This window comes from Necator americanus, chromosome X (assembly GCF_031761385.1).
Source record: "Necator americanus strain Aroian chromosome X, whole genome shotgun sequence".
Classification (NCBI taxonomy): Eukaryota; Metazoa; Nematoda; class Chromadorea; order Rhabditida; family Ancylostomatidae; genus Necator; species Necator americanus.
Genome location: NC_087376.1, coordinates 23,944,862 through 23,972,700, shown reverse-complemented (window position 1 = coordinate 23,972,700; position 27,839 = coordinate 23,944,862). Strand labels below are relative to the sequence as shown.

Below are 27,839 nucleotides of genomic sequence, written 5' to 3'. Positions count from 1 at the left end.
ACCCCAAATCTGGAATCGCTGCACGTGTTGTATTGCAGACAAATTTCGGGCACGGCATAAGAGAAGCGTTCGGCCTCGACATGTTGCCCTGTAAAAACTATATTCTTGTTCTAGCCGTAGAACTTGCGAAAGAGATCTATGTTTGGGTATGCAAGTTAATTTTACAGAAGTTGGTTGGATGTAGGATGATTGTCAGTAATTGTCAGTAGTTCTCAGACTGGATCTGATCTTGCACTTCCCGAAGGTCGCATGGAAACTTCTCTGGAACAATATAAGAACTTATTTTTGGAAAGGAATTACATGCAAGGATTGAACAAACTAGTGGATGAGATCGGCAATGTTCTTGCTGATCCGTATAAGGTTTGCTTTCTTTTTCCTCACTTTTTTCTTCTCTGTTAACGACTTTCCTATCAATCCTGTGGAAGACATATCAGTAGCACAACTTAAAAATGCAAGTGAGGTATTTTACAAGTCTTCCCTTCCATTTTCCGCTCATGAAATTTCTTATATTCTCTTACCAGTGAACTTCTTTAATTGTCCAGCCTAACCTTTTTTGTGAGAATTAACGATGGTCATGACTTGTCGCATATGCCCTGCTGATTTACTTGACTTAATCGGCGGGATGATGTCATCGTCTGACGCGATTGTCGGCATTTTCACAGAGGGAGCCGTCCTTGAACATAGCTCTGCCCAACCTTCTCGATCTTCTACGAGAGCTTGCACAGAATCAATTCATTCGTCGCTATTCTTTATTCTGCGAAACCTTACCTTCCGTCTGAACTGCCTATTCACGCCAAGTATCCTCAGCTCTTATTTCACAATCTCAGTCCAGAACTTCCGTTTTCGGCCAGGTGGCTTCTTCCAGCTCAAACCCGACAAACTCCTCAGAACTCGTTGAACAAGATGATCTTTCGGTCACCTTACCTTAATATATGAACAAAGAAGCGAAGACGATTTACTTTAGCCACTTTCGATGGCGGTGCAAGATGTTGATATCTTCACCGTCTCATCCGCCGGTATGCTACATCAATTTCTGCGTAAAGATCTTCATTGTGGCATACCCAAAGCCAAAATTAGCCAGAAAGCCGTCTTAGCAGCTTCCTTTCCGTGCAATTTAGTCTCTCTATCACCGTAGACGGTGCTGCCCAAGATTCCGCTCAGTACTTCATGATAGAGAGAATTCGGATAGGTAGGCTTGTAGCTTGACTTCGTTGGTAATGGGATCGACTAAGGCATTTCGTCAAGGAGTTAAATGCAGAAGTGGCCTTACTGCATCTTTGCTGAATACTTTTCTCGTAGCTGCCGTTGCTCTTCAGAGTACGGCCCAGATAACTGAACTCATCGACGAGTTCGACCTGTTGCCCGTCCACCATGATTTCCGCTTGAGGTGTCGAAGATACCCACCTCTACTTACACACATAAGGGCGGAGTCGCAAACAGTAGGCTGCAGCGAGCTTCCATACTGGTTGACAACATGTTGAACTTTCGTACTGCTTTCCTCAAACATAACAAGACTGCCGGTGTACTCGAGGTCCGTCAAGGGGCACCCTGATGGTGCTAGAGTAACATCGGCACTACACTGATCTACTATTCTTCGCATGATGTCATCGATGGCGAAGGTGAACAAAAAGTTCTGCCGCTGCCTGTTGTCTTACACCAGTTACCATTCCAAGCAGTGTTGTGCAACCGGCTGGTATTCGCACTGCAGCAATTGTTCGTTGATTCATGTCATCAAGTAGGCGAACGAACTTTCCTGGTAATCCATCGGCACGAAGCGCGTTTAGAAGACGCTTTCGATAAACAGAGTCGGAAACAGCATTAGAGTCCAGAAGAGCTAATTACATTTTCTTCGAAAACCGCCGCCAGATTTCGATCGTTCTCCTAACGATGAACAGCTGATCAATCGTAGATCGGGCAGGACTAAAGCCAACCTGCTTGTCGCTGGCTGTTTCTTCGCTACCTGTAATACATCGGTCCAAGATGATCCGCTCCAAAACATTGCACGTAACACGCAGCAAAGAGATTCCTCCATAGCTCCTAGATTTTGTAACTGATAACTTCTTGTACAGGAGAATTATGAAAGAGTGTCTCCACAAGTCAGGTATCCTTTTGTTTATCCATAATAGGCGGCTCATCTTTGTCATTTCACGAAGCCAAGACGGAGGAAAATCCCTCAGCACTCCTCATTCCTTACTATCCACCACATTTTCCATTTTTCATCCTTTGGATTCGGAACACAACCTGCAACTTGGTTGGTGGTTTCTCGTTAACAGCATATGTCGGTCTGTGGACGTGCTAGAGTTTAGGAGCTGACGGCTCAACGAGGTCCTGGAGTGATCACTCCAAATTGAAGGCGTTACTACACCAACACCCACTCTATTGACAGTGCTGAGGACTGGAAAACATCTTTTCATTTTGCCGCTATACTGTTTTAGTAATGCATAGGCTTTCCGCGGATTCTCTCAGGCCTTTTCGAACTCCTTCGCTCTTGACGTCCATTCGTTTTCGCGATGATGTTGCAGCTAGAAACTCCGACTTTCAGTAAACTTCAGTATAGTAAGATGTTTTATTGATTTTTAATGAGCTGTACACGAGGTTGTTATATAATATAACAATGTTATATAAATACATAAAGGCGGAGTCTTAAACAGTAAGCTGCAGCCAGCTTCCACACAGGTTGACAACATGTTGAACTTTCGTACTGCTTTCCTCAAACATAACAAGACTATCGGCGTACTCGAGGTCAGTCAAGGGGCACCCTGATGGTGCTAGAATGATATCGTTAGGACATTGATCTACTGTTCTTCGCATGATGTCATCAATGGCGAAGGTGAACAAGAAGTCCTGCCACTGCCTGTTTTCTTACTCGAGTTACCAAATCCAAACGGTGTTGTGCAACTGGCTGGTGTTCAAACTGCAACAGTTGTTGGTTGATTCACGTCACCTAGCAAGCGAACAAACTTTCCTGGTACCCCATCGATGCGGAGCGCGTTGAGAAGACGGACTCGATGAGGAGAGTCGAAGTCGGCTTCAAGGTCCAGAAACGCTAATTGCACTGCCTTCGAATACCGCTGCCAGATTTCGATCGCTCTCCTGACGATGAACACCTGGTCAATCGTAGATCGGCCAGGACGAAAACCAGCTTGTTCGTTGCGCGTTGTTTCTTCGCGACGTTTAATGAGTCAGTCCAGGATAATCCACTCCCATACTCTGTACATAACACGCAGCAAAGAGATTCCCCGATAATTCTTAGGGTCTGTGACGGCTAACTTCTTGTGGAGGGGAATTATGATAGCGTGTCTCCACGAATCAGGTATCCTTTCGTTTATCCATATTGAACGCATGATCTTTGTCATTTCAGGAATCCTAGATGGAGGAAGATATTTCAGCATTTCTGCGCTAATCCCGTCGTTTCCACCAGATTTTCCACTTTTCATCTTCTGTACATAGACCAGACCCCGTCCCGGTCGGTGGTTCCTCGTTAACCGCATATGTCGGCCTATGAACGTGCTCGGGTTTAGGAGCTGACGGCGCTTGCCGATTCAGCAAGGTCTTGGAGTAATCACTCCAAATTGGAGGCGTTACTACACCAACACCCACTCTATTGACAGCCTTTCCCGTGGCAGTGTTGAGGACTGGAAAACATCTTTTCGTCTTGCCGCTATACAGCTTTAATAAAGCATAGACTTTGTGTGGGTTCTTGTCTCCCACGCCTTTTCAAACTCATTCGCTCTCGACGTTATCGTGGTCTTGTTGCAGTTCACGGCTCAACTTCCTTCTAAGACGCTTTTCCTAGTTGAAATCGCCAATGCTGCAGGCGACAAATACAGAATTGTACGTGGGTCTTGTCTCCACAGATGCAAAGGCAAACTTCTTCCGCGGCATTTGAATCAGGAGGCTTTCCTTTGCAGCGTTCTGGATGCACTTGGTGAAGGAATCCGCATCGCGAAGCTTGTTTCTGGTCCGCACTCTTGTGGTGTCTTATCTTAAGGCTGAGAAGAAATGGACGGTGGTCAGAGTCAAACGCAACGTCCCAAACAGCTCTAGATTCCCGGATATCTGACTGGCGAATGTTCCTCGCCAGGACGTAGTCGAGCTAAAGTTTTAGAATCCTCATCTTCCGCTTGCGCTGCTTTTCAGAGGTTGAAAGGGTTGACCTCTGCCACGTGAGCTGATGGCGTCGATGACTCATCTTGAACGTGGAAGCGATGATGAGGCTCGTCAGTTCACATAAGTCGACCAGACGGTCACCGTTGTCCGACGTGCGCTCCACTGGATAGTACCCTTTTCCTTCTTCTTTTGCTGTTCGCGTGCCATCTTCGCATTTGCATCGATCCCGACAATGACCACCTGCTGGCTTGGTATTTTAGACACCAACGCATTGAGTTCATCCTAGAAGGCGTCCTTACTGTTGTCCTCATCGCTTTCCGTAGATACGTGAGCACTTACGGCCCAGAGTTCACGTCCTCTGCAATCCCGCAGTCGAACAAAGGCGCATCTAGACGACGCTGAGACAAATTCGCCGCAGTATTTGGTGTAATTTTCGATGCTCATGACGGGACAATCTCTGATTCGTGTTTCGTGCCGCGCAGAAAACGGCACACAGAGATATCGCAAAATCCAGGACAGGGCGGTTTATGCATGAACTGCTGAACACTGCCAGAATTCACTCGACAGTGTTCGGCAGGTCAGCGTGACGAAAAGAATGGTTGTTTCCAAAGATTACATGCTTCCTTCAGGCAGTTAACCTTCCAGGTTATGGGCTTTGGCGTTGTGGTAAACGCCAGTACCTTTTGCAATGTATGGGAATCTTTAATCGCCATTTAACAGTGCGGGCTATATAGCTCGTACGTTCCCCATGCATGCTCGAACGCCTGATTGCGTTTAGTTGAAGCAGGGCCACCACGTGCATGTAGCAGTCAGACTCGTATATATTACCTTAATCTACTAAAGTTTGATGTGAAGCCAGTGGGGTAGGGGTCCTAAAACCTGACCACTGATTTATGAAGATATATGACATGTAGGCCGGGGTTACTAAGGTGTGGAATGCTACTAAGACCGGGGCCCTAAAACTCAGTCTGTGGTTTAAGAGGCCCACATGTCATGTGGGCAACGGTTACTAAGGTGCGGTGTAAATCTACTAGGGTAGGGGTCCTGAAACCCTAAAGTTCGAGAGTTTTCAACATCCCTTTGATATGCTCATCAGGGGTCTAGGTGGTTGACCCTTGCCACATGAGACAAGCTAATAATTTCTCTTAATTAAAGAGGAAACGATGATAGGACCTGTTTTTTCATAAAACGGCCAAATGGTTGCCATTGTTCGACGCGTACTTCACCTGATAAAACTATTTTCCTGCTACGCCGGGCTGTTATACAGTTCCCATCTTCGCATTCGCGTCGATCTAAACAACGACCACCTGCTGTTCGGATATTTTAGACATCAAAACATGGAGTTTATCTTAGATGGAGTGCTTATTGTTGATTTCTACGGTTTCCTAGCGTGCTTTTGCCATTGAGAGCCAAAGTTCGCGTCCCTTAGTAGCTTGCAGTAACTAGTTAAAGTTGAGCCAAATTCCTCTACCAGGTTGTTGTGGTTCACCACAGGTCTTGGCGAGCAGGATGGTACTCTCTTTCCATTAGCATCAACGCAGTAGATAGTGTAGCCATCGATACTGATGGCAGACCGGTATATGATGTTTGTTTTCTGTAGTGCAGCCACATAGAGATCGTAGAGTGTGGAGAGGATGGCACGTAAAAGTTCACTCAACACTCGATAATGTAAGACTTTACTTAACAAGCAGTTTTGCGTTACAAAACGAATGTTTGTTGACCAATGAGTCCATGATCCCTCAGACATTTGACACATCAGAGTATGGGTACTGGCACCACGACAGTGCCTTCTGGAATATATAGAAAATTTCCACAACATTATGGGGCAAGTAGCTCGTACTCTCTCAAAGCGCACAATGGTGCATGTAACCGGAAATATGTATTACTTTGTTAAGGGAATGCCGATATCCAAAAGTGAAAATGAAATGATGTTCAACTCCACAGTCGACAGCTACTCTGAAGGCGTTACTACTTCGTCTAAAGAGACAACGTCTGCTCCTTTGTGAGTTTCGTACACCTGACAATGCCGTTGAAAACAATCCAATCAATGGTATGGAGCACCAGTGCTACCAGTGTAACGTATAATATTAAAACTATCAGATTTATAAATGATTTTTATCACTTGCATCACCTTCCAAAGTTCGATGAACGATAGCGATACGAAAATAGGCTCTGATGCAGAATAGAAAATACACTTACAATCAGTATTATGAATACCATGAAGGAAAAAGATTATTGCCCAGAAAATCGGATAGCAAAAGAAAAGGGTACAATTTGATTTGATCGACACCAACAAACCAAAATCCATTCTGGTTTAAAGTTGAAAAGACTGGCTCATCCAAAAGGATTGATTAACGCCGTGTGAACAGCGTGGCATGAGCATATTTTGACAGAATTCCGTCAAAACGTTCTTTTTAATGCTCCGTCGCATTACTAACACCGAGGCTGTAGATTTGAACAACGCTGAACAGATAAAATGTCGGTTTCATTTTTGTCGCTGCATATCCAATACGCCCCTACAAGCGTAAACCACGATTCACACGGCTCGGATCTTCTTAAAGGCAGATGTCTGGGTTTCGAATCCTTTTTAGTCTTCAAATAGTGTGCCATCCGATATACAAAACGTAGTTCAGTTAGAAATCACGCCAAATAAACTACCATCACTCTCATTCGCTAAAAAAAAAGTTGGTAGATCAGGATTTTCTACTCTTCAACTGTCTGCTTGATTGTTTCCATTGAGGTTTGCACTTATCTTAAAGGGATTCTTTTTGGTAATACCATATTGAGCGTAGCTGTTATTAAATAACCACCGATGCGACTGATATGATCTGTTTGCAGCTGGGTTTTTACAATCATATTCGTTTCTGTCAGCGCTGCCGTTATTTCGTTAATGATGCTGGTCGTGCTATTGTTGAAGCGGAACATGGCTCATGATGTGAACTCCTACACAGTGAAGAACGAAAAACCAGGCTACATGTATGTTATTGAGAACATTTATTGCATTGTTCTGAGATCTTCAACTGAACCCTTTTCACAGACATTATTAAATGCGTTTGAGTCCAGGTAACTCCGCAAAAATGCTACGTCTTCCTAATTACTGCGGCTTTTCGCCTGCAACTCAAACAGCGTGAAACAGAATTGAGCCATCTTTTCTTCCTTTACGTAATCATAAGTTTTCGCAGGTGGCAGCAAATACCCTGTTCCCTCAAGGTAGCCAAATTTCATGAATACTGACAAGCGACAAGCTCCTCATAAGTCTTTTCTGTTCGTCCATAGTTTTTTATAGGTTGTCATTACTTCTTCCTATAGTAATGCATGAATAATATTACGGAGTCTTAGCGAAGTCATTCCTAGTTAATTTATTGTTTGCTCTGTTGTTAGTGCGCCTTTGAGATTTTATTTTGTATGGATTGAATTTCTCTTTCGTTCCTCCGTATAATGGCAGATAATCAAAATTTTCTAGATCGTAGTCCTATTAGAATCCCTAAGTTCATCTTTTAAGAATGCTAACAGTGGACAGTTAGACGATGTGTAGGTCATAAGTTCAACCTCTACGAATAAAGTTTTCGAGAGGATGCCGCGCATCAGCAAAAACTACTAAATTAACGCGGAAAATAAGATAAAAATTCTTGAAAGAGTTGTAAATATTTAACTTATCATGTACACTAACTCATTATATATGCTTATTATATAGATTATATTCAAAGATGTGAAATACTTAAATAAATGCATTTAACACAAGGCAAAATACATAAATATTCATATATCTTATTTTGCGTATAGATGTATAAAATAAAACGTACAAATTTATATGATAAATGATACGAAAATATTGTGGTTAAACTGCATAACTCTACTCGTGAGCTATTTAATTTAGTTAAAAAAGAATGAAAAACAAGAAGTGAGCTCCGAGGAGCGTACTGCCTGCAATGTTCGTGTGCAACAGTAGGAAAGTGAGAAACGTTTGAAAAATCAGAGTGCTAAAATAAAGCAGGAAATGATACACTCTTCCTTAATTTCTTGCATTTTTCAAGATTCTCAATTCGACATAATCGCGAAAAACATGCAAAAAACTTGTCTCCCCTGTGCTAATTAATTCCGATTTGGCGAAGGCCGAAAGCAGGAGACAAGCTCCATGCGAAGTTCAAAGAGAAAATGTATTTACATCACCGATAGGGGTTATGGTCTCCAACATATCGAAAAGGGTTAGTTTCAGGCAGGTAATCCGGGTATCTTATACAAGTAACAGTGAGCGTCAGGGCTCGGGAATAAGTTTGTAGAGTTTTATACTATATTTTATTAGGTTGAGTCGAAAGTTCTCGGACAAATTGACAATATTATTATTTACTTTAAAATTTTTAAACGATAACTGTTAATCATTTGAAGTATGCCCCATTGGCATCGATGGTCTTACGTCAACGTTTAGGCACGGCATAGATGCCCTTGCTCCAGAACGCTGGGGACTGCTCCCTGAAGAACTGCTCGAGTGCCTTTTCAATGTCGTCGCGGGTTTGGAATTCTTGACCATCCAGATGACGTTGGAGATAGGAAAAAAGGTGATAATACGAGTGAGCCAGGTCTGGGGAATACGGTGGGTGTGGTAAAATGGTCCAACCGCATTTCATCAGTTTGGCTTTGGTCGTTCTTGCAATGCTCGACCAAGCGTTGTCGTGCTGGAAGTAGACTTCGCGCTGCTGCGTATGTGCACTTTCGAGATTTATCTTCAAATTCTTCAGTTGCTCAATGTAGACGTCTGCGGTCACTGTATATCCCTGATCGAGCACCTCCCAGTATTCGACGCCGTGTACGCTCCACCAGATGCAAAGCATAACCTTTTTGGCATGTACTTTGAGTTTAAGGACTTCTTCTGCATCCGTACCTTTGTCAACCCATTGGGCACGCGGTGAATGTTAGAATAGGAAATCCACTTCTTATCCCCGGTGGCTATGTGCCCAAGCCAAGTGTGGGTGCGCATGAGCGTGAACAGAGAAAGTGCCGTATCAGCGCGGCAGTCCATGTCATACTGCGCCAGGACATGTGGTACTCATCGACCTACTCCTCGCACCGATTGACTTCAATCCGCGAACAACTGTGGTTTGATTCATCCCAAGAGTGACCGTCAGTTCGCGAGTGGTTTGAAACGGATCGGCTCCCACCTGTCTCCGCAGCAAGTCTAAATCCAACTCCATCGGGTGTCCCGAGCGGTCTTCATATTCAATGGAATACGTGAGCTTTGAGTGCCACTTGTAGACTGTACTTCTAGCGGGGGCGTGCTCATTGTAAAATTCCTTCAGACGTCTATCGATATTCGCGGGTTCTTGGCCAGATAGATGGAGAAAGAGTATGACGTTGCGGCGATGGTGTGACGACGGCTTGAAATTGCGCGGCATGGTGGCGGGAAGGGAACTGGCTCAGTGGAATTGTTAACCTACACTTTGAAGAGCTTTTTATACTCTATCAAACGGTAGCTAACACATCCATTTTTGTCGGCTTTTTGCTGAGTGATAATCTCTAGAAATCATCACTACCACATTGTCCGAGAACTTTCGACTCAATCTAATATTTTGATTATTATGATTAGTTTGCCCTTTAGTGAAATGTTTACATTATGATTAGTTTGCCCTTCAGTGAAACGTTTACATTATTTAAAAGATCACTTCCTGCTCTACAGAATTGTGATAAATGTTTTGTGAATAATTCAGTTTTGTTTTATTTTTCAGCGTTAGAAATGGAATATCCAGGTGGCAAAGATCAGCACTTTCGATACGTACTTTTCTTCGCTTTCAATCGAGGTCAAAAATTTCCCGCAGCCCGAATCAGGAATAAGGTGACGCTCAGTCAGAGAGTACGGCGGATGTTGAGAAGGCTTCCATCTGAGTTCTTGGAGGCAGTTTTGACGACTTCTGCAACGTGGTGTCAGTCGTGAAGCAGTACGATCTCACCTTGTCGATTGGGTCTCTTCAGTCGAATAGCCGCCCATAAGACTATGTCATATGCTTCGTATCTTTTCAATCACACAATCTTGAGATCATTGATCCTCAGTGATATTTTGCTCCGGGCGAGCGAAGAGACAGACTGACAATTTCGCGCTTTATAGAATATATCAGAGCAAACGTTCGGCTAAAGCCGAAATTTCGGTTTTTTTTTTGAAAAAAATTTTTTTTAGTGAAATTTCTTTCCTGTGAAATCAGACTTGTGTATCTCCAACAATCTTTCTTCATCTTTTTTATTGGATGAAGGCAAAAAATTTCATAGTTTTCTTTCTAAACGCGTCAGTTCTACATTTGGAGAAAATTCAAACATCAACTTCAAACACTCCTTCGATACCAATATAATGCAAACACAGTTTGAAAGTATAACTAAAAATATGGGTTTTCTAATCTTTCCTCGAAAGAGTTATCAAAGAATGATGTTTCAGCACATAATGACGTGAAAGACATCATATTACTGATAAAGACAACATTCTACGTCAGATCATGTAAATTGCTTGGCCGTTTGCAAGCGGCTGTAACAGCCGTTTGCATGCATGTTTCTACTTTCTGAGGAAGGCATGCTACCAACTTGTGGCAACGTGCAAAGAAAAAGAGTCATAAAGGTGAAAAGCAACGCGCCACGTGGCCACCGCTAAGAAACGGCTGCAACGTCCCATTCACCTTTACCGACATGCACACGAAGTTATTGCTCACCATTTCGACGCCGTGGGACCCATCTCACCCCATTTTGTAGCTATCTGGCACCGGTGCGCCAATCCAACGCCGGTGGACCCGTCGCATCTTCTTCTATAGGTATCTGGCGCCGGCGCACCATTCCGACGCCGGTGGACCCGTCGCACCCCCTTCTACAGCCATCTGGCGCCGGTACGCCAATCCGACGTCGGTAGACCCCTTCTCACTCCCTTTTATCCGACGCTGGTGGGCCCGTCGCACCCCTTTTATAGTTATCTGGCGCCGGCGCACCATTCCGACGCCGGTGGACCCGTCGCACCCCATTTTATAGCTTTCTAGGGTCGAGGCACCAACTCGACGGCGGTGGACCCGTCGCAACCCCTTCTATAGTTATCTGGCGCCGGCGCGCCAATCCGACGTCGGTGGACCCCTTCTCACCCCCTTTTATGGTTATCCGACGCTGGTGGGCATGTCGCACCCCCTTTTATAGTTATCTGGCGCCGGCGCACCATTCCGACGCCGGTGGACCCGTCGCACCCCATTTTATAGCTTTCTAGAGTCGAGGCACCAACTCGACGCCGGTGGACCCCTTCTCACCCCCTTTTATGGTTATCCGACGCTGGTGGGCATGTCGCACCCCCTTTTATAGTTATCTGGCGCCGGCGCACCATTCCGACGCCGGTGGATCCGTCGCACCCCATTTTATAGCTTTCTAGAGTCGAGGCACCAACTCGACGGCGGTGGACCCGTCGCACCCCCTTCTATAGCTTTCTAGAGTCGAGGCACCAACTCGACGGCGGTGGACCCGTCGCAACCCCTTCTATAGCTATCTGGCGCCGGCGCGCCAATCCGACGTCGGTGGACCCGTCGCACCTCCTTCTATAGCTATCTGGCGCCGGCGCGCCAATCCGACGCCGGTGGACCCCTTCTCACCCCTTTTATGGTTATCCGACGCTGGTGGGCCCGTCGCACCCCTTTTATAGCTATCTGGCGCCGGCGCACCATTCCGACGTCGGTGAACCCGTCGCACCCCATTTTATAGGTTTCTGGCGTTGAGGCACCAACTCGACGCCGGTGGGCCCGTCGCAACCCCTTTTCGAATTCGGTCACACACACACGCACACACACACATACACGTGACAGAATACGCCCGTTAGGACATTAAGACTACAGCAACGGAACGTGTGAGTGTGTTTGCTTATCTTTGTAATGGAATGAAGCCTTTTCGAGCTCCTCATCTCAGTTCGTGACCGGTTAATTATTTTTCAACTTCTCCACTCCTCTCTTGGTTATTTTTTACTGTGTTCCATGGTTAGACCAAACGTTTTCAATTTATGATGTTCGTGCTGCGCTGCGATCTGTTCTGCCGAAACGAGTTGGATTTGTACAGACCATCGCGTCAGCTGCACAAATATCTCGCTAGCTCTTGCCACGACTAGATTAGTCTCTGATCGCTCCATGCTTGTACCTTTGATTCGTTACTGTGTCATTGCGGAAATTGTCATGCACAACTGTTTTTATTGCGCACAAGCCTTGATTTGTAACTCCTCCCATGCTTGATTGATCGACATTGTCAATCCTTTTCTAAAGCACTTTATCGAAGAGGATGCCACTGACTTAGCGATCCATCTATCTTCTAGGTTTATAGAGTTTTCGACTCTTGGAAGCAACATGAGAGCTAGGATAACTTTTTCACCAACCTCAAGATCAGAACTCTAAATTGTTGCTAGGAGCTACCTCTGCTGCATGTTACGGTCACAAGAAGCGCTACATAAACAGACGGTTTCTATGCGAGTGCTCTGGAACTGTGTCTTCTCCAACTAGCAATGACGAATACAATCTTTCTCATGCTGCTACGTTCAGCAACTCTTATCAAATCGAAGATGAGTTCTCCCAGTAGCCTAGTTTTGGCCATGCAATCCATTTTCAGTGCGCGATAAGCGCGGCAGAATTTGCAGAATTGTATTGTTCTTGAGTTGCGCTAAGTTATTGATTAACGTTTGCTGTGGCTATTGTGACGCTGCTCTCGTCTCCTGCATAGCTAGCTCCATTTTTATCGGATTACCGCACTGCTGCATAAACTCAATCACTTACTCGGTGTTAGGAGAACCGCTTCTAGCACTTCTGAGTGTATTCGTGACACTGTAAGAGAACTATGCAACGTTAGCGATATTTCCGATGGCGGTAGCAACATCTCCTTTCGCTGTTTTCCACTGGCCTCCTCCAATTCTTAAGTTCCTACGAGCTGTTGTTGTTGCAGTTCAGTACTACTCTCGCTCCTGTGCTCCACCTGCAGAATCCAGCTAAGTTCGCGTTTCACGTCCTTTCGATCTTGAACTCTCTGCTCCAATACCATGTTCAAGAACTGTTTCCTGATATAGTAGAGACTCGTCTCATCCGTGCCACGCCCGTGTGGTCTTGCGAACAAGAAAGTAAAGAGAAACTAAAAGCTTGAAGGTAAAGAAACTTCAGGTCTCTGGTTTTGTACGCCTCAATAGCTCTCTCCCTAACCAACCTCCTTTTGGCTTAGCGACCTCATGTAACGATGAAAAACACTCATGTGAATGACACCGATGTGACCGAGATCCTATTCGGGGAACGAAAAACAGTAGAGAAAAACAAGGCTAGGCCTTTCGCCAAATAGTATTCTATGGCGAAAACTAATGCAAAATCAACTACGTTACATGACTACTACAGTATGTAAGCAACAGTATGTACGGATGAGCAGCTACACTTTGCACATCCTCATAAATGCATCCTACCACTAAATTGGCACTCATGAGACCTCTCTACGAATAGATAGAGTCAGAAGATCACGAATATATGCGATCGAGCTTGAAGGCAGCAAAAAAAGAAATCTGATGTAGCGACGGAAACCTCAGAGAGAGATGGTTGTCCCGATTGCGGAATCCGGCGTGGTTCCGCTCATCTCCCCTAATCTTCGTAAAGGACGGCGTGGAAGATGTGGCTTTTTTCCGACGATTCCAGTTGCAACGCGCTGCTCTTGTGCATGCGGTTAAAACACCATTTTTGCGACAATTAGGGATAGCTGAGCTGAGCAATCTACAGCCCCATTTCTAGATTTACCGGCGAATTCCCCCATCATTTGGTATGCTGCCTTCAATTCTCCCTGATTGTCCTGAAAAACAGCATGGCAAACGGCCTTGTCGATCGAATTTCCCTACGAGGCATCTAACAATGTCCCACACGAAGTTGTAGATATATGCAGAACGTCTGTGAGCAAGTGCACAATCAGATAGCTGTTGAAGCTGTCTCTCCTGGGCGCGGGCAGAGTGAGATTGACAATGTTAGGATCTTTACACGAGTAGCTAGGCTGCAGCTCGAAAGTTAATGAAGAGTTTTGCTGAAGTTGTGCATGCGCGAGTTCTTAAACCTACTGAACATGAGTATCTTGTTTGATGAACGACCATTCTCAAAGAAAAGCGTTTCTCTAAAGAAAAATCCACACACAAAATGTGCATTAAACACAGCCCTTGCTGCATATTGACATTCTGCTTCTATCACATGGCAGTGACCTCAAATTACTTCACATGGTCAGCTTCAATTGAGTTCGATTGTACAGCAGTGTTAAACTTTTTGAAAGAATTGCAATTATGAATAATTAACTCACAAAAGGTAGATAAGGTGCGTTCCGCCCATATGCAGGATCACGGGTGCGTTTGGGAATTTGGCAACATGGGAAGGGAGGTCGTAAAAGGGGTAGAAAGCAAGAAAGATTCGTAAGGGGGTGGGAAGAAATGAAGGGAGCAAAGAGAAGGGAGAAGAGGAAAGTCGCTGCTAAATAAACTTACATCAAGGGATGCAAAACTTCAATCCTAATAATCTAATACGTAATTTAATGAAAAAGAACAATGATGGCACCGAACGGTGACGCTGGTTTGTACTATGTAGAATAAAATGCAATACAATACAATACAGGTGCAATATGTATTCTATTGAAAAGACCAGTAATGCCGCCGCCAGCTGTCACTAGACGGCGTAGCGCGTTTTAGCGCTAATCTCATCGAAATGGTCCTCGATCATTCCCTTACGGAAGTCAAACTTTGCACTGTTAAAAAGTTTGAAGAGTATATTTCTTATCCAACAGTGACCTATTTTTATTGGAAAAAGCTATTCCGGTGCTACTGCTAAGCAAAAAAAAACCTCTACGGCTGGAATATGGAAGATAGGAATAAGATTAAGGCAAATTAGGCTCCACGACGCTGACAGTGAGTTTCATGTAATAACGCTTCGCACGGTTATAGAAACGGGTTATGTCTATATTGGTGCCAAAATTGACATGCATACCTTTCTTCGTGTACTCCAGGAAAATGGTGAATTTTTACCTCTATTTTTAGTTCTTCTCAACCAGCCAGTGAAAGAACCAGAACATATACAGAGATCACGAATTGCAGTTCACTTTTCCTTTTTGCTCTATTAAAATATGTTATTGAATGTTTCTAAACGCACTACCGTAAGCTCGCAACGGGAAAATTGTAAACTCACAGATTTTCGGCTGCACCTGAAAATCTGTGGGATTTCGACCGATGTCCAATAACTCGGCTCGTCGTTTTCACAATTTCATTCTGTTTAAAATATTTTATAGAAGAGGATTTTGATCTGATAGTATTCATGTTCACTTTTCCCAGGTTTGTTGTCCTTCTCTGAAAGTTAGCTGAGAAAAATAAGGAAATTTACTGATATTCTCAGCTTTTGCTCTACTAGTTTTCTAAAAAAACAGAAAGTCACTAAAAGATGTAATTTGACTCCTTCACAGAATTCCATCCACAAAACGCTCACTTGGTTGTCCCTCTAGACTCCTTTTGCAATAAGTTGTGAATGTTTATTTCAACCTAACAAAATCCTAACAAAGCTCAGTACTCATTTCCAATCAGGGTCAGTGTAAATCGCTAAGACCACCTCCACGTCGCCACTAAACGCTGCTAATAATGCTGTAAATATAGTTTAAGAAGAAATTGCCGACAAAGTGCTCTTCACATTAGTTATTTTTTTTCGTAATGCTAAAAACAAGATTTCGACGAAGATCGAACTATTAACCATCTGTAATCACTGTAAAATTGTGCGTGAGGAAGGAATAGTGAGATTAAGGTGTAAAAACCTTTCAGAACATGTCCTGAACTGTTAACAGTTATTTTTTTTACTTTTGCGAAAGTCAAGATTACGCAGGGAATCGAAGTCTAGAACATCCGTAATAAGTCTCAGATGAGAGAAATTGTATCTTCAAATACACGTTGAGAGCTTCCTCATCTCTTCAGCTTATACGCGCACATGTGGGCTGACACACTTCTAATCCTTGTAGTGAGCTACCTGTGTCACCTATATTATGCTATATATTTTTATTTTAGCTTATATCAATATTTAAATTCATTCAAATTCAAATTCAAAATTCAAAAAATTCAATTCAAACCGGCATTTGTTAATATTTATTATATTATATTATTTTAATTTGTTCACTGAGCGTCTAATTTGGTTCCTAAAATTTCATTTACTATATTGGAGTTTTGACTACTATTTGAGCGGTTATATCAGAAGGAATGAGATGGTGTGGCGAAAGTTTTCAATTAAGCTTTTTTCCCAACCACACACTTGACCCTGCTCATAGGTTTGTATTCAATTATTCTTCGTTGCAGGTCGATGAACAGGTTTCTACGCACGGAAAGTGCAAGCGCACTTCAGCCTCCTAAGGCTACCTACGAACTTAAGAACATCTCACAGTTGGGAATTTCCGGCAGTAGCACTACAAACCAACCCTCTGCAAGTATATCTCGCCATGGAAAATGGTTAGCGCTATTTTTTTAGGCAGGGTTGAGTGAATAAGCGGAGCGGAGTTTCTGAGTGACATATGAATATAGTCTACGTTCGAAAGCGGAAATTCGTCCAACTTCAGATCATGACGATATTGTTTCAGCTCTGTGAGTGCCACTTCATTACCGAGTTCTCTGAATGGATCTGGTCACAACTCATTCCTGTATAATGCTCACAACATGTTCAATCAAAGAGAGGTAGCATATTCACTTTACCGAAGTTGTGAAAGAAACACGGTTTTGCCTCAGGTTTTCGTACTGCTCGGATTTAGAGTTTTATCACCTATTTCTCTGAAGAGAACATATCTGTTTGTTGATGCCACTGCTCTACACGTTACACTCATCATACTTGCCTGATGACTTCTTCTGAATTTTTATACGTATGCAAAAATCCACTTTAGTAATACCTAGCTGTTTACATGATGAAACGTAAGATATTTATATTTACCTTTATGGGGATGACTTCCACAATATTTAGAACTATCACACCATTCTATTTACTGTTGGAAACGGAGAAGAGAAAAGCTTGTATGTTATAGCGGTATGAAAGGAAGGAGTATCATGCTCTAAAAAATCGGGCCTAGTCTGTCAAGTGTGTGTATCTGTGCTTGTAGAAATATCAGAGAGAATAGAGATGGATCATACGCCGTCAAATTGATGTTTCAGCACCAGAAGGCAATCAAATCGGGTAAGACGGGTCTGACGGCGTAGATTTGAGGCGCCAACGTCTGAAAGCACTATAAACTGCACATTTGGTGCGACGACGTCAAAATTGGAATCGGCGAAATTATTGACGCAGCAGCGTCGGGTCATAATTCGGAGCGGATTTGTCAAAAAGTTAATGCTACGTTGTGAGCAGTTTCATAGCCGTGATAACAGCATCTGTTGCGTTTCATCTCGAAGCACTGTTCCTCATCTCTATTTCCTCGCACGTTTACCTCAGGTTGGTGACATCCTTTCGTCAGAAATAAGAAGTACGCATGCAAACAGCTGTTTAAATAGTATCTTACGGATAACTTTACCTTACGTAGAACCTTAACTTTTTCACTATGATGACGAAGTTCACCTCATTTCAAATTCGCGCATCATCTTGTGTTTGTCAAAAAAAAAGAAAATGAAGTGAAAATCTAATACAGCGAATATTGTTTCCTAATTGCAGCGGTAACGAAGGAATATAGCTGTAAAATTGTGTTTGAATATTCTCCAAGTGGAGTGATAGGAGGAGCCCTGTTAGGAAGAAAATTACTAAACCTTTCATCAATGCCTGAATTTCTTGAAAAATGAACGAAAAAACGTTGATGGAAAAAGAGAATTTCAATTCCTTGGCAATAATCTACGGAAATTTTCACAACATTTAATTTTTACTAATCTGTGAAGGCGAGCGAAAGCAAAAACTTCAATTCCCTTGAACTACAAGTTTGGCGTCTGGCTTTGGTCAGACCACCCTCGCAGTGCACAAGGTGCAGGCAAGGCAGTCAACCGGCATCATCTACGAAAGCTTTTGGGCCATCCCACCAAGCTCTGTAGAGCGCAAAGGCAACATCGCTTGAACTTTTGACTCCCTTAATAATTACCCTTAACCTTTAATACCTTAATTACCCTTGATAGATCAACATTGCATTCCTTAACGTGTCCAACTATGCGCATTTCGAAATAAGCCTTATATACATGTTTGATGTGTTGGGTTGAGAAAAAAAAGTCGGAAGCGGTTTTTTTAAAAGGCATCATGCCACGAATCTGAGGTGGTACAGATTTCAGGTGGAGTATTCGTATACAGGATCGTATCGTATATGGCTTTGAGCGTTCCGGCGCGGTATTTTCTGCAAGGAGTTCGGTTGGAGCGCGCCAGCCTTGTGCACGCGCCGCATCTTCCGAGCCGTTTCTTACCGCAATTAGGAAGAAATGGACGGGATCACCTGTTTCTCCATAATCCACTATACCGTATACGAGTACTTCACCTGAAATCTGTACCACCTCAGATTCGAAGGGTGATGCCTTTAAGTGAAAAATACACACAAAAATAAAAAATGTTTCCGAAGCGTCACACAGAATTCCATAAAGAACTTCCCTCACTCTACAGAATAGTTCTACTGTGACTTTTATTTGAATGATTCTTGTCTTTCTTTTAAATCAGTAAAATGGAATTCCAAGTCGACAAAACAAAACACTTAACAAAACATCTTTGATTCCTTTTGCTACTACTCGAGGTGGTCGTTAAACTACTAGTGAGATTTGCATTGTATATAGTGGGGGGGGGGCAGAAAAAAATCGAAGAAAAGAAACCGAGAATAGAACAGCACTGGAGAGTATAGTGTTGTTTAAATCGTAGGTTTTTCTATTTTCAAAAAAAAATCGAAAAAAAAGAATGCGTAGACCGTCGTGCGAGCCGTTCTTGACGTCAAATTTTAAAATTTTGAACTCCGAAAACAAGCAGCATTAATATATATACTATATATATATATATATATATTATATTTGATTCTGACATTTTCAAATTGAAAAATATGGCTCCCGACTTTTTCCTCAACCTAACACAGAATTTATATCACATCTTCAGTTCATATATAATTCGATTGTTTGCCATGTTTTACTTTACACTGTTAGGAGCAGCCATGCAGAAATCTACGAAAATCTGAAGATTTGGATCTGAAGCGAAGGTAAGCGCGTATGGAGCAAGCATTACCTCTGGCCTATTCGGCGCTTACATCGGGATTCCCCTTGTGGGGCACGGCCAGGCGTCGCGGTCCTTATTCTTCCTTGTCCTCCTCCCTTCTCGTCGTCTCTTGTGTGGTGCCACCGGTGCCGGGTGGCTAGGGTACTCCTCGGGCCCTCTGGGCTCTTACGAAGCCAGCCGCGAGGTCGCTCCGCCCCTGAAAAGAGCAGTTACGGTATTGAACGGCGGACGTGGAGAAAAAAGACAATTCTAATTTTACAGAAAATGTATATATATACATATATATATACATATATATATATATATATATATATATATATCAGAATTCCTGTGGTGTTCGCTCCGCTCGCCATCACTGATTAATAAAAATCATGATCACGATCATGATATATAAAAACGGGCTTATTCTGTCACGTGTGTGTGTGTGTGTATATGTGTGTGTATATGTGTGTGTCAGTCACGAAATTCAAAAAGGGGGGTGCGACGGGTCCACCGGCATCGGATTGGTGTGCCGGCGCCAGAACGCTATAAAATGGTGTAAAACGGGTTTCACCGGTTTAAAATGGGGTGCGACGGGTCCACCTGCGCCAGATACCTATATGAGAGGGTGCGACGAGTCCTCCGGGGCCAGATACCTAAAGAAGGGGTCCACCGGCGTCGGGTTGGTGCGCCGGTGACAGATAGGTATAAAAGGGGTATGACGGGTCCACCCGGCGTTGGAATGGTGCGCCGCCGCCAGATACCCATAGAGGGGTTGCGACGGGCCCACCGGCGTTGGGTTGGCGCGCCGGCGCCAGATAGCTATAACGCGGGGTGAGACGGGTCCCGCGGCATCGAAATGCTGCGCAATAACTTCGCGTGCATGTCGCAAAAGGTAAATGGGATGTTTCATAGCCGTGGATTTCACCTTTGTGACTCCTCCGCGTGTTTATTTCCTTCTTCGTTTGCCTCAATTTGGTAGCACACCTTCCTCAGAAAGGGGAAACCCACATGAAAACGGCTGCTTAAATAGTAGCAGGATGTTTATGTGATCTGACGTGGAACGTTATCTTTATCAGTAGGATGATGTATTTCACGTCATTTTATGCCAAAACACCATTCTTTGATAACCGTTTATAAAAAACACGAGAAAACCCCATATTTCGCGAGATACTTTTAAATATTGTCTATAATATATTGATAAGGAGTGTTTGAAGCTGAAGCTCGAGTGTTCTGCAAATGTAGAACTGACGCGTTTAGTAAGAAGACTATGAAACCTTTCGCATTTAGTTATAATATGAAAAAGTAAGAAGGATTGTTGGAGATACACAAGTCCACTTTCATAGAACTAATAACACTAATATTAACTTTCGTTGATCAGTGAAGGCGAGCGAAGCAAACACTACAGAAAGTCTGAAGTCCGGCTTTAGCCGGACGCTCAGACTGGTGAATTAATAATAGTGACATTTTTTGTAAAATTAGAATTGTGTTTTTCTAACAACGTTTTCTTCCTTTTCTTAAAGGAGATTTAGGCTAAAGATTCCATAGTTTTCTTTGCAAACGCGTCAGTTCTACATTTGAAGAACATTCAATCTTCACCTTTAAGTACTCCTTCGATACCAATGTAATATAGACACGACTTGGAATCATTATTCAAAGTATAGGTTTCAATCTTGTTTCCCCAACACTTATCGCAGAATGATGTTTCACATAAAATGAAGTGAACAACATTATCGTATTGATAAAGATAGCGTTCCACATAGGATCATGTAAACAGTTGACTACTATATAAGCAGCAGTTAGCATTCGTGTTTCCACTTTTTGAGGAACGGAGGAGTCGTAGAGGTGAAAAGGAACGCGGAAAGTGGATACGACTATGAAACGTTTGCAAGGTCCCATTGCCCTTTTGCGACATGCACACGAATTTACTGCGCGATACTTCAACACCACAACACAGGAATTCAACGCCGCTGGACCGTTGCACTCCATATTACAGCTATCTGGTGCCCGCGCACTAATCCGACGCCGGTAGACCGTCGCACCCCATTTTATAGGTTACTGGCGTCGAGGCACCAACTCGACGCCTGTGTACCCGTCGCAACCCCTTCTATAGCTATCTGGCACCGGCGCAGCAACTTGACGCCGGTGGACCCGTCGCACCTCCTTTTCGAATTTCGTGACACACATACACAAAACTCTGCAGCGGTGAAGTGCCGAACCATCGCCACACACCTTATAGGCGAGAACTCTACCTTTTCACCATTCTCCAAAGCTATGCATGCATGTATGTTGGCTTCAGGACAGGTTAGTTTCTCTCATATGTTAGTGAGGGTAAATAAACTTTTATGTTAATGTACACTTCCAGATTTGCAAACTATCATGCTATATAATAACGAGCTTATTCTGTCACGTGTGTGCGTCTCTGTGTGTGCGTGTCTGTCAAGAAATTCCAAAAAGAGAGGTAGACGGATGCCATGGCGTCGGTATGGTGCGCTGGAGCCCCAACGCGTTAAAATTGGGTGAGACGGATTTTACGGCGTCGAATTTGTGCCCCGGAGCCAGATAGCTAGATAGATAGTAAAATGGGGTGGGACGGGTCCCACGGGGTCCAAATGATGCGCCGGTGCCACAAAGCTATAGAGAGGGAAGAGACAGGTTTCACTGCGTCGGATTGGTGCGCGGGACGCGGGTTTCTATGGTCCCTCCGCATATCTATTTCCCAGCATGTATCCTGATGCTGCTAACATCCTTTCTTCAAAAAAAGGAAACGGCTGATCAAATACAATGCATAGTTGTCAACAGTTTACACGATCTGACGTAGGACGTTATTTTTATCACTACGATAATGATATTCACGTCATTTCATGTTAGCGCATCGTTCTTTGCTAATAGTTGAGAACAGAGGAAACTCATACTTTGAACAATGATTCCAAATTGTGGAGATTTGAGAGAAGCATAGATGTAAAATCTAGTTTGATTGTTCTCCAAACATAGAACTGATGCGCTCAGGGAAACACCATAAAATCTTACATTTGTGCTTAAATTTTCGAGTAACAAAAATTGAAGGGACCGTTGGTAGAAAAAAGCAATTCTACGAAATCAATTTTACGAAAAATATCGCTACTGTTACTTCTTACTTATCAGTGAAGGCGAGCAAAGCGAAAGCCAAAAAAATTCTGAAGTCCGGCTTTAGCCGAACGTTTTGCTGGTACATATTATATATATATATATATATATATCGAAGGGGATTAAGTCAGACTTGGAGGCACCATGGCCTGCCGATATTTAAAAATGGGTGTCATATCCAATGCTATAATATCGTGACGCAAACTTTCCCCTAGGGTAGCTGCAACTGTAGTCAGTTCAAAACGATATGAAGCAGCAGCAAGCGTTATGAAACATAGGCCGCAACTTTTTGTTTTTTTTTTCCTTTTTTTGCTTTTCTTTCCGACTCCTTCGTCGTTCCTGTTAATTTTCTCGTATTTTTACTATATTTGCTGTATTTGTTTTTATTACTACAATGTGTCTGCACCACTCTTAAGTTATTGTATTTTTTTTGCTCATGTATTTTTCATGTCAATTTTTTTTTTGTTCGTAAGGAAGGGAGGGTAGACAAACAAACAAAAGAAGAACATCAAAAAAGAAATAAATACAATTTTGAACTAAACTTCAGAGCCAAAACATGAACAAAAGCAATACAATAACTTAAGAACAATACAGATACAAAACAGATCTTTATAACAAAAACAAATACAGCAAATATAACAAAAATACGAAAGAAAGAGGAAAGAGGAGAAAACAGAAAGAAAAAGGAAAAACAAGGAGACAAACAAAAAATTGCCGCCAATATCGATCTGGGCGACGTCACTTGGCAAAATTTGGCAAGTTCCCAAACATGCCTCTTGCAGGCGCTCGCACCTTTCAAAAACCGCGTTGTTCCAGCGCGACCGGTCGTGCAACTACACCGTGTTTGATGTCGTTTTGATCCGACTATATGCATGACTACGATAATAACCAATGCTATGATAGTGTTACGTAGACAGTTCTCGCCAACAATCTCTTTAACATCCCTGCAGTCAAGTGCGAATGCGAAACACCGTGGATCACATAACCAATGTTACAACGTGATGCGTTTCATTCTGTTGCTCACCATTTTTCTGGCGCCAGTGCAGACTTGCTGCGACCCTTATTGACGGTCTGTGGTGGCGCCTACTCTGCTCATGATGGCAATGAGGTTGTGGCCTGGAGTTTCTACTATACCAACAAATTTAGTACGCAATATTGAGCAAGGATACTGAACAGCTGAAGAGTCTTCTTCGGTTCAGTGGGCCGCTGTACTAGTCTTCAGTGTTCCAAATAAAAAATGATCCAAAGTTACCTCGACGCAGAATTTGGATCAGAATACATACAAAGTTAACCCGGTTACTCCAAGGAAAGAAGTGACAAAGCATGAATTAAAAGAACTTTACAGTAGGTTCAAAAAGGTGAACAGCGTACTTACGCACAGCGTTGTTGTCAATGCGATTTCAGCTGAAGTGAGGACTTCTACAGTTCGTTTGACCTACTCAACACTGTAGCAGTCTCCACAGCTTGAAATTGAAAATAATTTCTTGCCGTCTCGATGCGGAATTTGAATCCGAACCCATACATCGATGAATTGGTCACCTCAAGTATGGAGGTTGCAAGACATGCATTTATTAAGAGAACGTTGCAAAGAAAAAGAAAGTGTTCCTCGAGAAGGAGAAGCCTCTCGTAATTTCTACCCACAATTGAAATTGAACTGGATCGTTGAAAAGATTGAAAATTAAGAAAAAATTGAAAATTAAAAAATAAAAAATAAAAAATTGGTGTTGTATTGAAGTTTGGAATTGATTCTAAAACTCCTATTCAAATTCTGAGTTGATATAACTGGAAGTTATTTTTAATTCGGAACTGCGAAGACTGGTACTGAGTTGAGTAGCTCCACTGAACTAAAGAAAGCGTCACTTCAACTAAAATTGCTATGACAAAAATGAATGCGACAATGAGTATCCTTTCTCCACATTGGGTTCTAACGTTGTTGCTACAGTGAAAGCTCCACGCCAAAATCTTATTGCCATCAGGAGCAGAGTAGATACCGTCACACGCGGTTACCAAGACGGTAGTAGTAACTATGCACTGATGCCCCAAAAATGGAGAGCAACAGAATAAAATCCGTTGTGGGTTCTCTACACTGTCACTAAAACAGCAGTATAACCTTAAACGGTTAAGTTAGATCGGCTGTCTCTAAATCGCTGTTTCATAAGTGATGTGACGGTCCGTTCCGTCATCTTTGTTTTACTAAGGGGGTGCAAAATGTTAGCGAAATAGATAGCGCAAAACACTTTTTAAAGGATTTTGCAGCAAAAATTTCACCTTCTGGTCCGGGACTAGAAAATTACAGAACGGATCAAAGACATCGAAATAAGGAGAATTGTGAGATTATAAGTACGATAGGAAAAAGGCTGTAAATTATACTATGCTTTTTGACGTAAAGTGTACAGCCTTGTTCTAGAGTAACCTGTTTGAAAAAATCGTAAGTTCCTTGATGCACTATCAAAATATGACACCGAATTCTTTATCCGTGCTAACGTAATCTTGCAACAAGAAGAAGTGCGAAACTTCAGATTGTTGGCTGTGTCAAAATCCGTATGGCCACGAATAAAATCAAATAATTCAGCTCGTGGCCCACAGGAATGAATTCGTTGTGAAGTGTATTGTAGGGTAGGATCCTTGCCATCAGAATTCATTTTCATCTTTTTCCAACTGGTTTCCATTCTCTCAGATCGATCGGAGGTTTGAATCCGCCTTAGTTCTCACCAAGCCTTTCATCCCTCCGGGGTCGATAAATTGGTACCAGACTTGTCTGGGAGGATAAAGACACTGACTAGACACATCGGCTAGCCACCGCAAGTCATTGTATAGGCCAGTTACACGTTCGTAAATCTCAAACGATTCTGAATTGAAGTGAACATGGGGCGCATTCCAAGCGGATTAATTCGCACCAGAAACTTTATCTTTTATCCATACATACAAATAATCACTTCTGCTACAAATCGAATCAGTCAGCGGAGAATTTTGTGCCACATTTTTGTCCTATAATCTTCTAACCCAGTTGTTGCCTTTTCACTTTGAGTACATCTCAAAAATGGATTCGTTGACCTTTTCTGCTCAATAATATCTGCGTATCGGCTGTGATTAGAGTACTGTGAGCTTCCGAAAGGGGAAAACCCATATTATATTATATATTTTTATTCGACTAATAACACCATATATTGCTAGTTTTTATACCACTATTTATCAATATTAACTATATAACTACCATTGCCATTGACTTACTTGACCTAATCAGCAGGCTGGTGTCATCGCCTGACGTGATTACCCGCATCTTCGCCGAAGTATGCCGTCCTTGAACATAGCTCTGCCCACTCTTCTTGATCTTCTGCGCGAGCTTACACATAATCATTCCATTCATCGCTATTCCATATTCTGCGAAACCTCATGTCTCGCCTGAACTGTCTATCCACGCCGAGTGTCTTTTCGTTTTCGTTCCCAGGAGTTTTCGGCCACGACGCCTCTTCCAGCTCGAACCAGACAAACTCCTCAAAACTCCTTGAACAAAGGCGCTGCTGTCTTTAATATATGACCAAAAAAGCAAAGACACTTTTCTGTAGCCACTTTGGATGGCGGTGCAGGATGTTGTTATTTTCCATGTGTCATCCGCTGGTACACCACATCGATTTCCGCTTCACTGTGGGGAATACCCAAGGCCAAAATTAACCAGGAAGCCATCCTAGCAGCTTCCTTTCCGCGCAATCAAGCCTCTCCTTCACCGTAGACGGTGCTGCCTAAGATTCCGCTCCGTGCTTCATGATAGAGAGAATTGCGGATTGGTAGACTTGCAACTTCACTTCGTTGGTGATGGGGGTCGACCACAGGCATTTCGTCAAGGAGTTGCAAGCAATGCAGAAGTGGCCTTACTGCATCTTTGCTGAATACTTTTCTCGTAGCTGCCGTTGCTCTTCAGAGTACGGCCCAGATAACTGAACTCATCGACGAGTTCGACCTGTTGCCCGTCCACCATGATTTCCGCTTGAGGTCTCGAAGATACCCACCTCTACTTACACACATAAGGGCGGAGTCGCAAACAGTAGGCTGCAGCGAGCTTCCATACTGGTTGACAACATATTGAACTTTCTTACTGCTTTCTTCAAAAATAACAAGATTGCCGGCGTACTCGAGGTCAGTCAAGGGGCACCCTGATGGTGCTAGAGTAACATCGGCAGAACACTTATCTACTGTTCTTCGCATGATGTTATCGAAGGTGAACAGGAAGTCCTGCCGCTGCCTGTTGTCTTACTCCAGTTACCACTCCAAACGATGTTGTGCTACCGACTAGTATTCGCACTGTAGCAATTGTTCGTTGATTCATATCATCAGGTAGGCGAACGAACTTTCCTGGTAATCCATCAGCACGAAGCGCGTTTAGAATACGCCCTCGATGAGCAGAGTCGGAAACAGCTTTAGAGTCTAAAAGAGCTAATTGCATTTTCTTCGAAAACCGCCGCCAGATTTTGATTGTTCATTCCGCAACCCGCGAAACGTAGGGGCAAATGTCCTTCGATAACGCAGGAATTCGCGCCATATCTCGGATGATTCTTCTGATTCGAATGGGACATCCGAATCAGCTCCGCTCTCGTGATCGATCAGTCAGCGGTGCATGCTAGGCATCTCCAATCCAAGGTGAGCGTTCAGTGTTGTCGCTAAGTTGGTGATTGAAAAACTATTCATTGAGTTTATCTGTTTAGTTGTGGAGAGATTTTGTCGTTTACATTGTGAATTGAATCGCACACTTCAGGCTCTGAAGAAGGCGATTTTGCCGAAACTTTAGCCATTAAAATTATATGACAACCTCGTGTTCATCTAATTAAAAGTCAATAAGATTTTGCAGCTGGTGACGCAACTTCTTTCTCGGATGCATTTCCTGGCTCCTTTCGCCAGTGCTGTGGGCTCCGCATGCAGAATTATACTTGGATTTTGCTCTTTCAGATACAAATGCAAACTTATTAAGCTGCAATAGAACGTTTCCCCTACAGCGTCTTGGATGCGCTTTGTGAAGGAATGCTTATCGCTGAGCTTCTTCTTGCTTCATACTCTTACATATATAGACACACTTTGGCGGAATTTCGCTCTGTATTCTTCCTCTTTAAGACATGTCTGTCGGTTTTCGGTTAAAAAAGAACTCTTCGGTTTCTCCTGTGGAACCGTATCATGAAACTGAAGAGAACTGAGCGGTGGTGGGAGTCGAATAAGGCGTCCCAAACTCAGGTTTCTACATGACGAATGTTTGCTGTCTGAACATAGACGAACTGAAGTTTTAAAGTTCTCATCTTCCACTGCGCTGCTCCTCGCTGGTGTTGAAAGGGTTGGTCATGTGAGCTGATGGCGCCGATAATTCCTCCTGATCGTGGGAGCGATGGTGAGGCCCGTCTGTTCGCATAAGTCGACCGGAAAACGGTAACCGTCTGTTCCCATAAGTCGACTAGACGGTTACCGTTTTCCGACGTG

At 43.2% G+C, this 27,839-nt stretch overlaps 4 protein-coding genes across 6 annotated transcripts in view; 1 reads left to right on the top strand and 3 right to left on the bottom strand.

The window, feature by feature from the left end:
* Nucleotides 1-27,839, top strand: part of RB195_025171 (uncharacterized protein) — a gene marked incomplete at both ends in the record, with an annotated part of 35,403 nt that overhangs the window by 638 nt on the left and 6,926 nt on the right. The window contains 7 exons of one of the 3 annotated variants that reach the window (XM_064213201.1): nucleotides 39-146; nucleotides 217-360; nucleotides 6,006-6,112; nucleotides 6,949-7,086; nucleotides 16,427-16,576; nucleotides 16,705-16,798; nucleotides 16,850-16,957. In XM_064213201.1, coding sequence (XP_064069084.1) covers nucleotides 39-146; nucleotides 217-360; nucleotides 6,006-6,112; nucleotides 6,949-7,086; nucleotides 16,427-16,576; nucleotides 16,705-16,798; nucleotides 16,850-16,957 — 849 coding nt within the window. Of the gene's footprint in view, nucleotides 1-38; nucleotides 147-216; nucleotides 361-6,005; nucleotides 6,113-6,948; nucleotides 7,087-7,173; nucleotides 7,178-16,426; nucleotides 16,577-16,704; nucleotides 16,799-16,849; nucleotides 16,958-27,839 lie in introns of those variants that run through there. The other 2 variants (XM_064213202.1, XM_064213203.1) reach the window with 2 other exon arrangements.
* Nucleotides 3,400-4,554, bottom strand: RB195_025174 (uncharacterized protein; the record flags this gene model as incomplete). The annotated part of the gene is made up of 3 exons (XM_064213206.1): nucleotides 3,400-3,635; nucleotides 4,284-4,392; nucleotides 4,450-4,554. 3 exons carry the CDS (start codon nucleotides 4,552-4,554, stop codon nucleotides 3,400-3,402), a joined length of 450 nt encoding a protein of 149 aa, XP_064069087.1.
* RB195_025173 (uncharacterized protein) lies at nucleotides 8,526-8,939 on the bottom strand (the record flags this gene model as incomplete). Its single annotated transcript, XM_064213205.1, has 1 exon — nucleotides 8,526-8,939. The coding sequence occupies one exon, from the start codon at nucleotides 8,937-8,939 to the stop codon at nucleotides 8,526-8,528; it is 414 nt and encodes a 137-aa protein (XP_064069085.1).
* Nucleotides 26,587-26,820, bottom strand: RB195_025172 (uncharacterized protein; the record flags this gene model as incomplete). The annotated part of the gene is made up of 1 exon (XM_064213204.1): nucleotides 26,587-26,820. One exon carries the CDS (start codon nucleotides 26,818-26,820, stop codon nucleotides 26,587-26,589), a length of 234 nt encoding a protein of 77 aa, XP_064069083.1.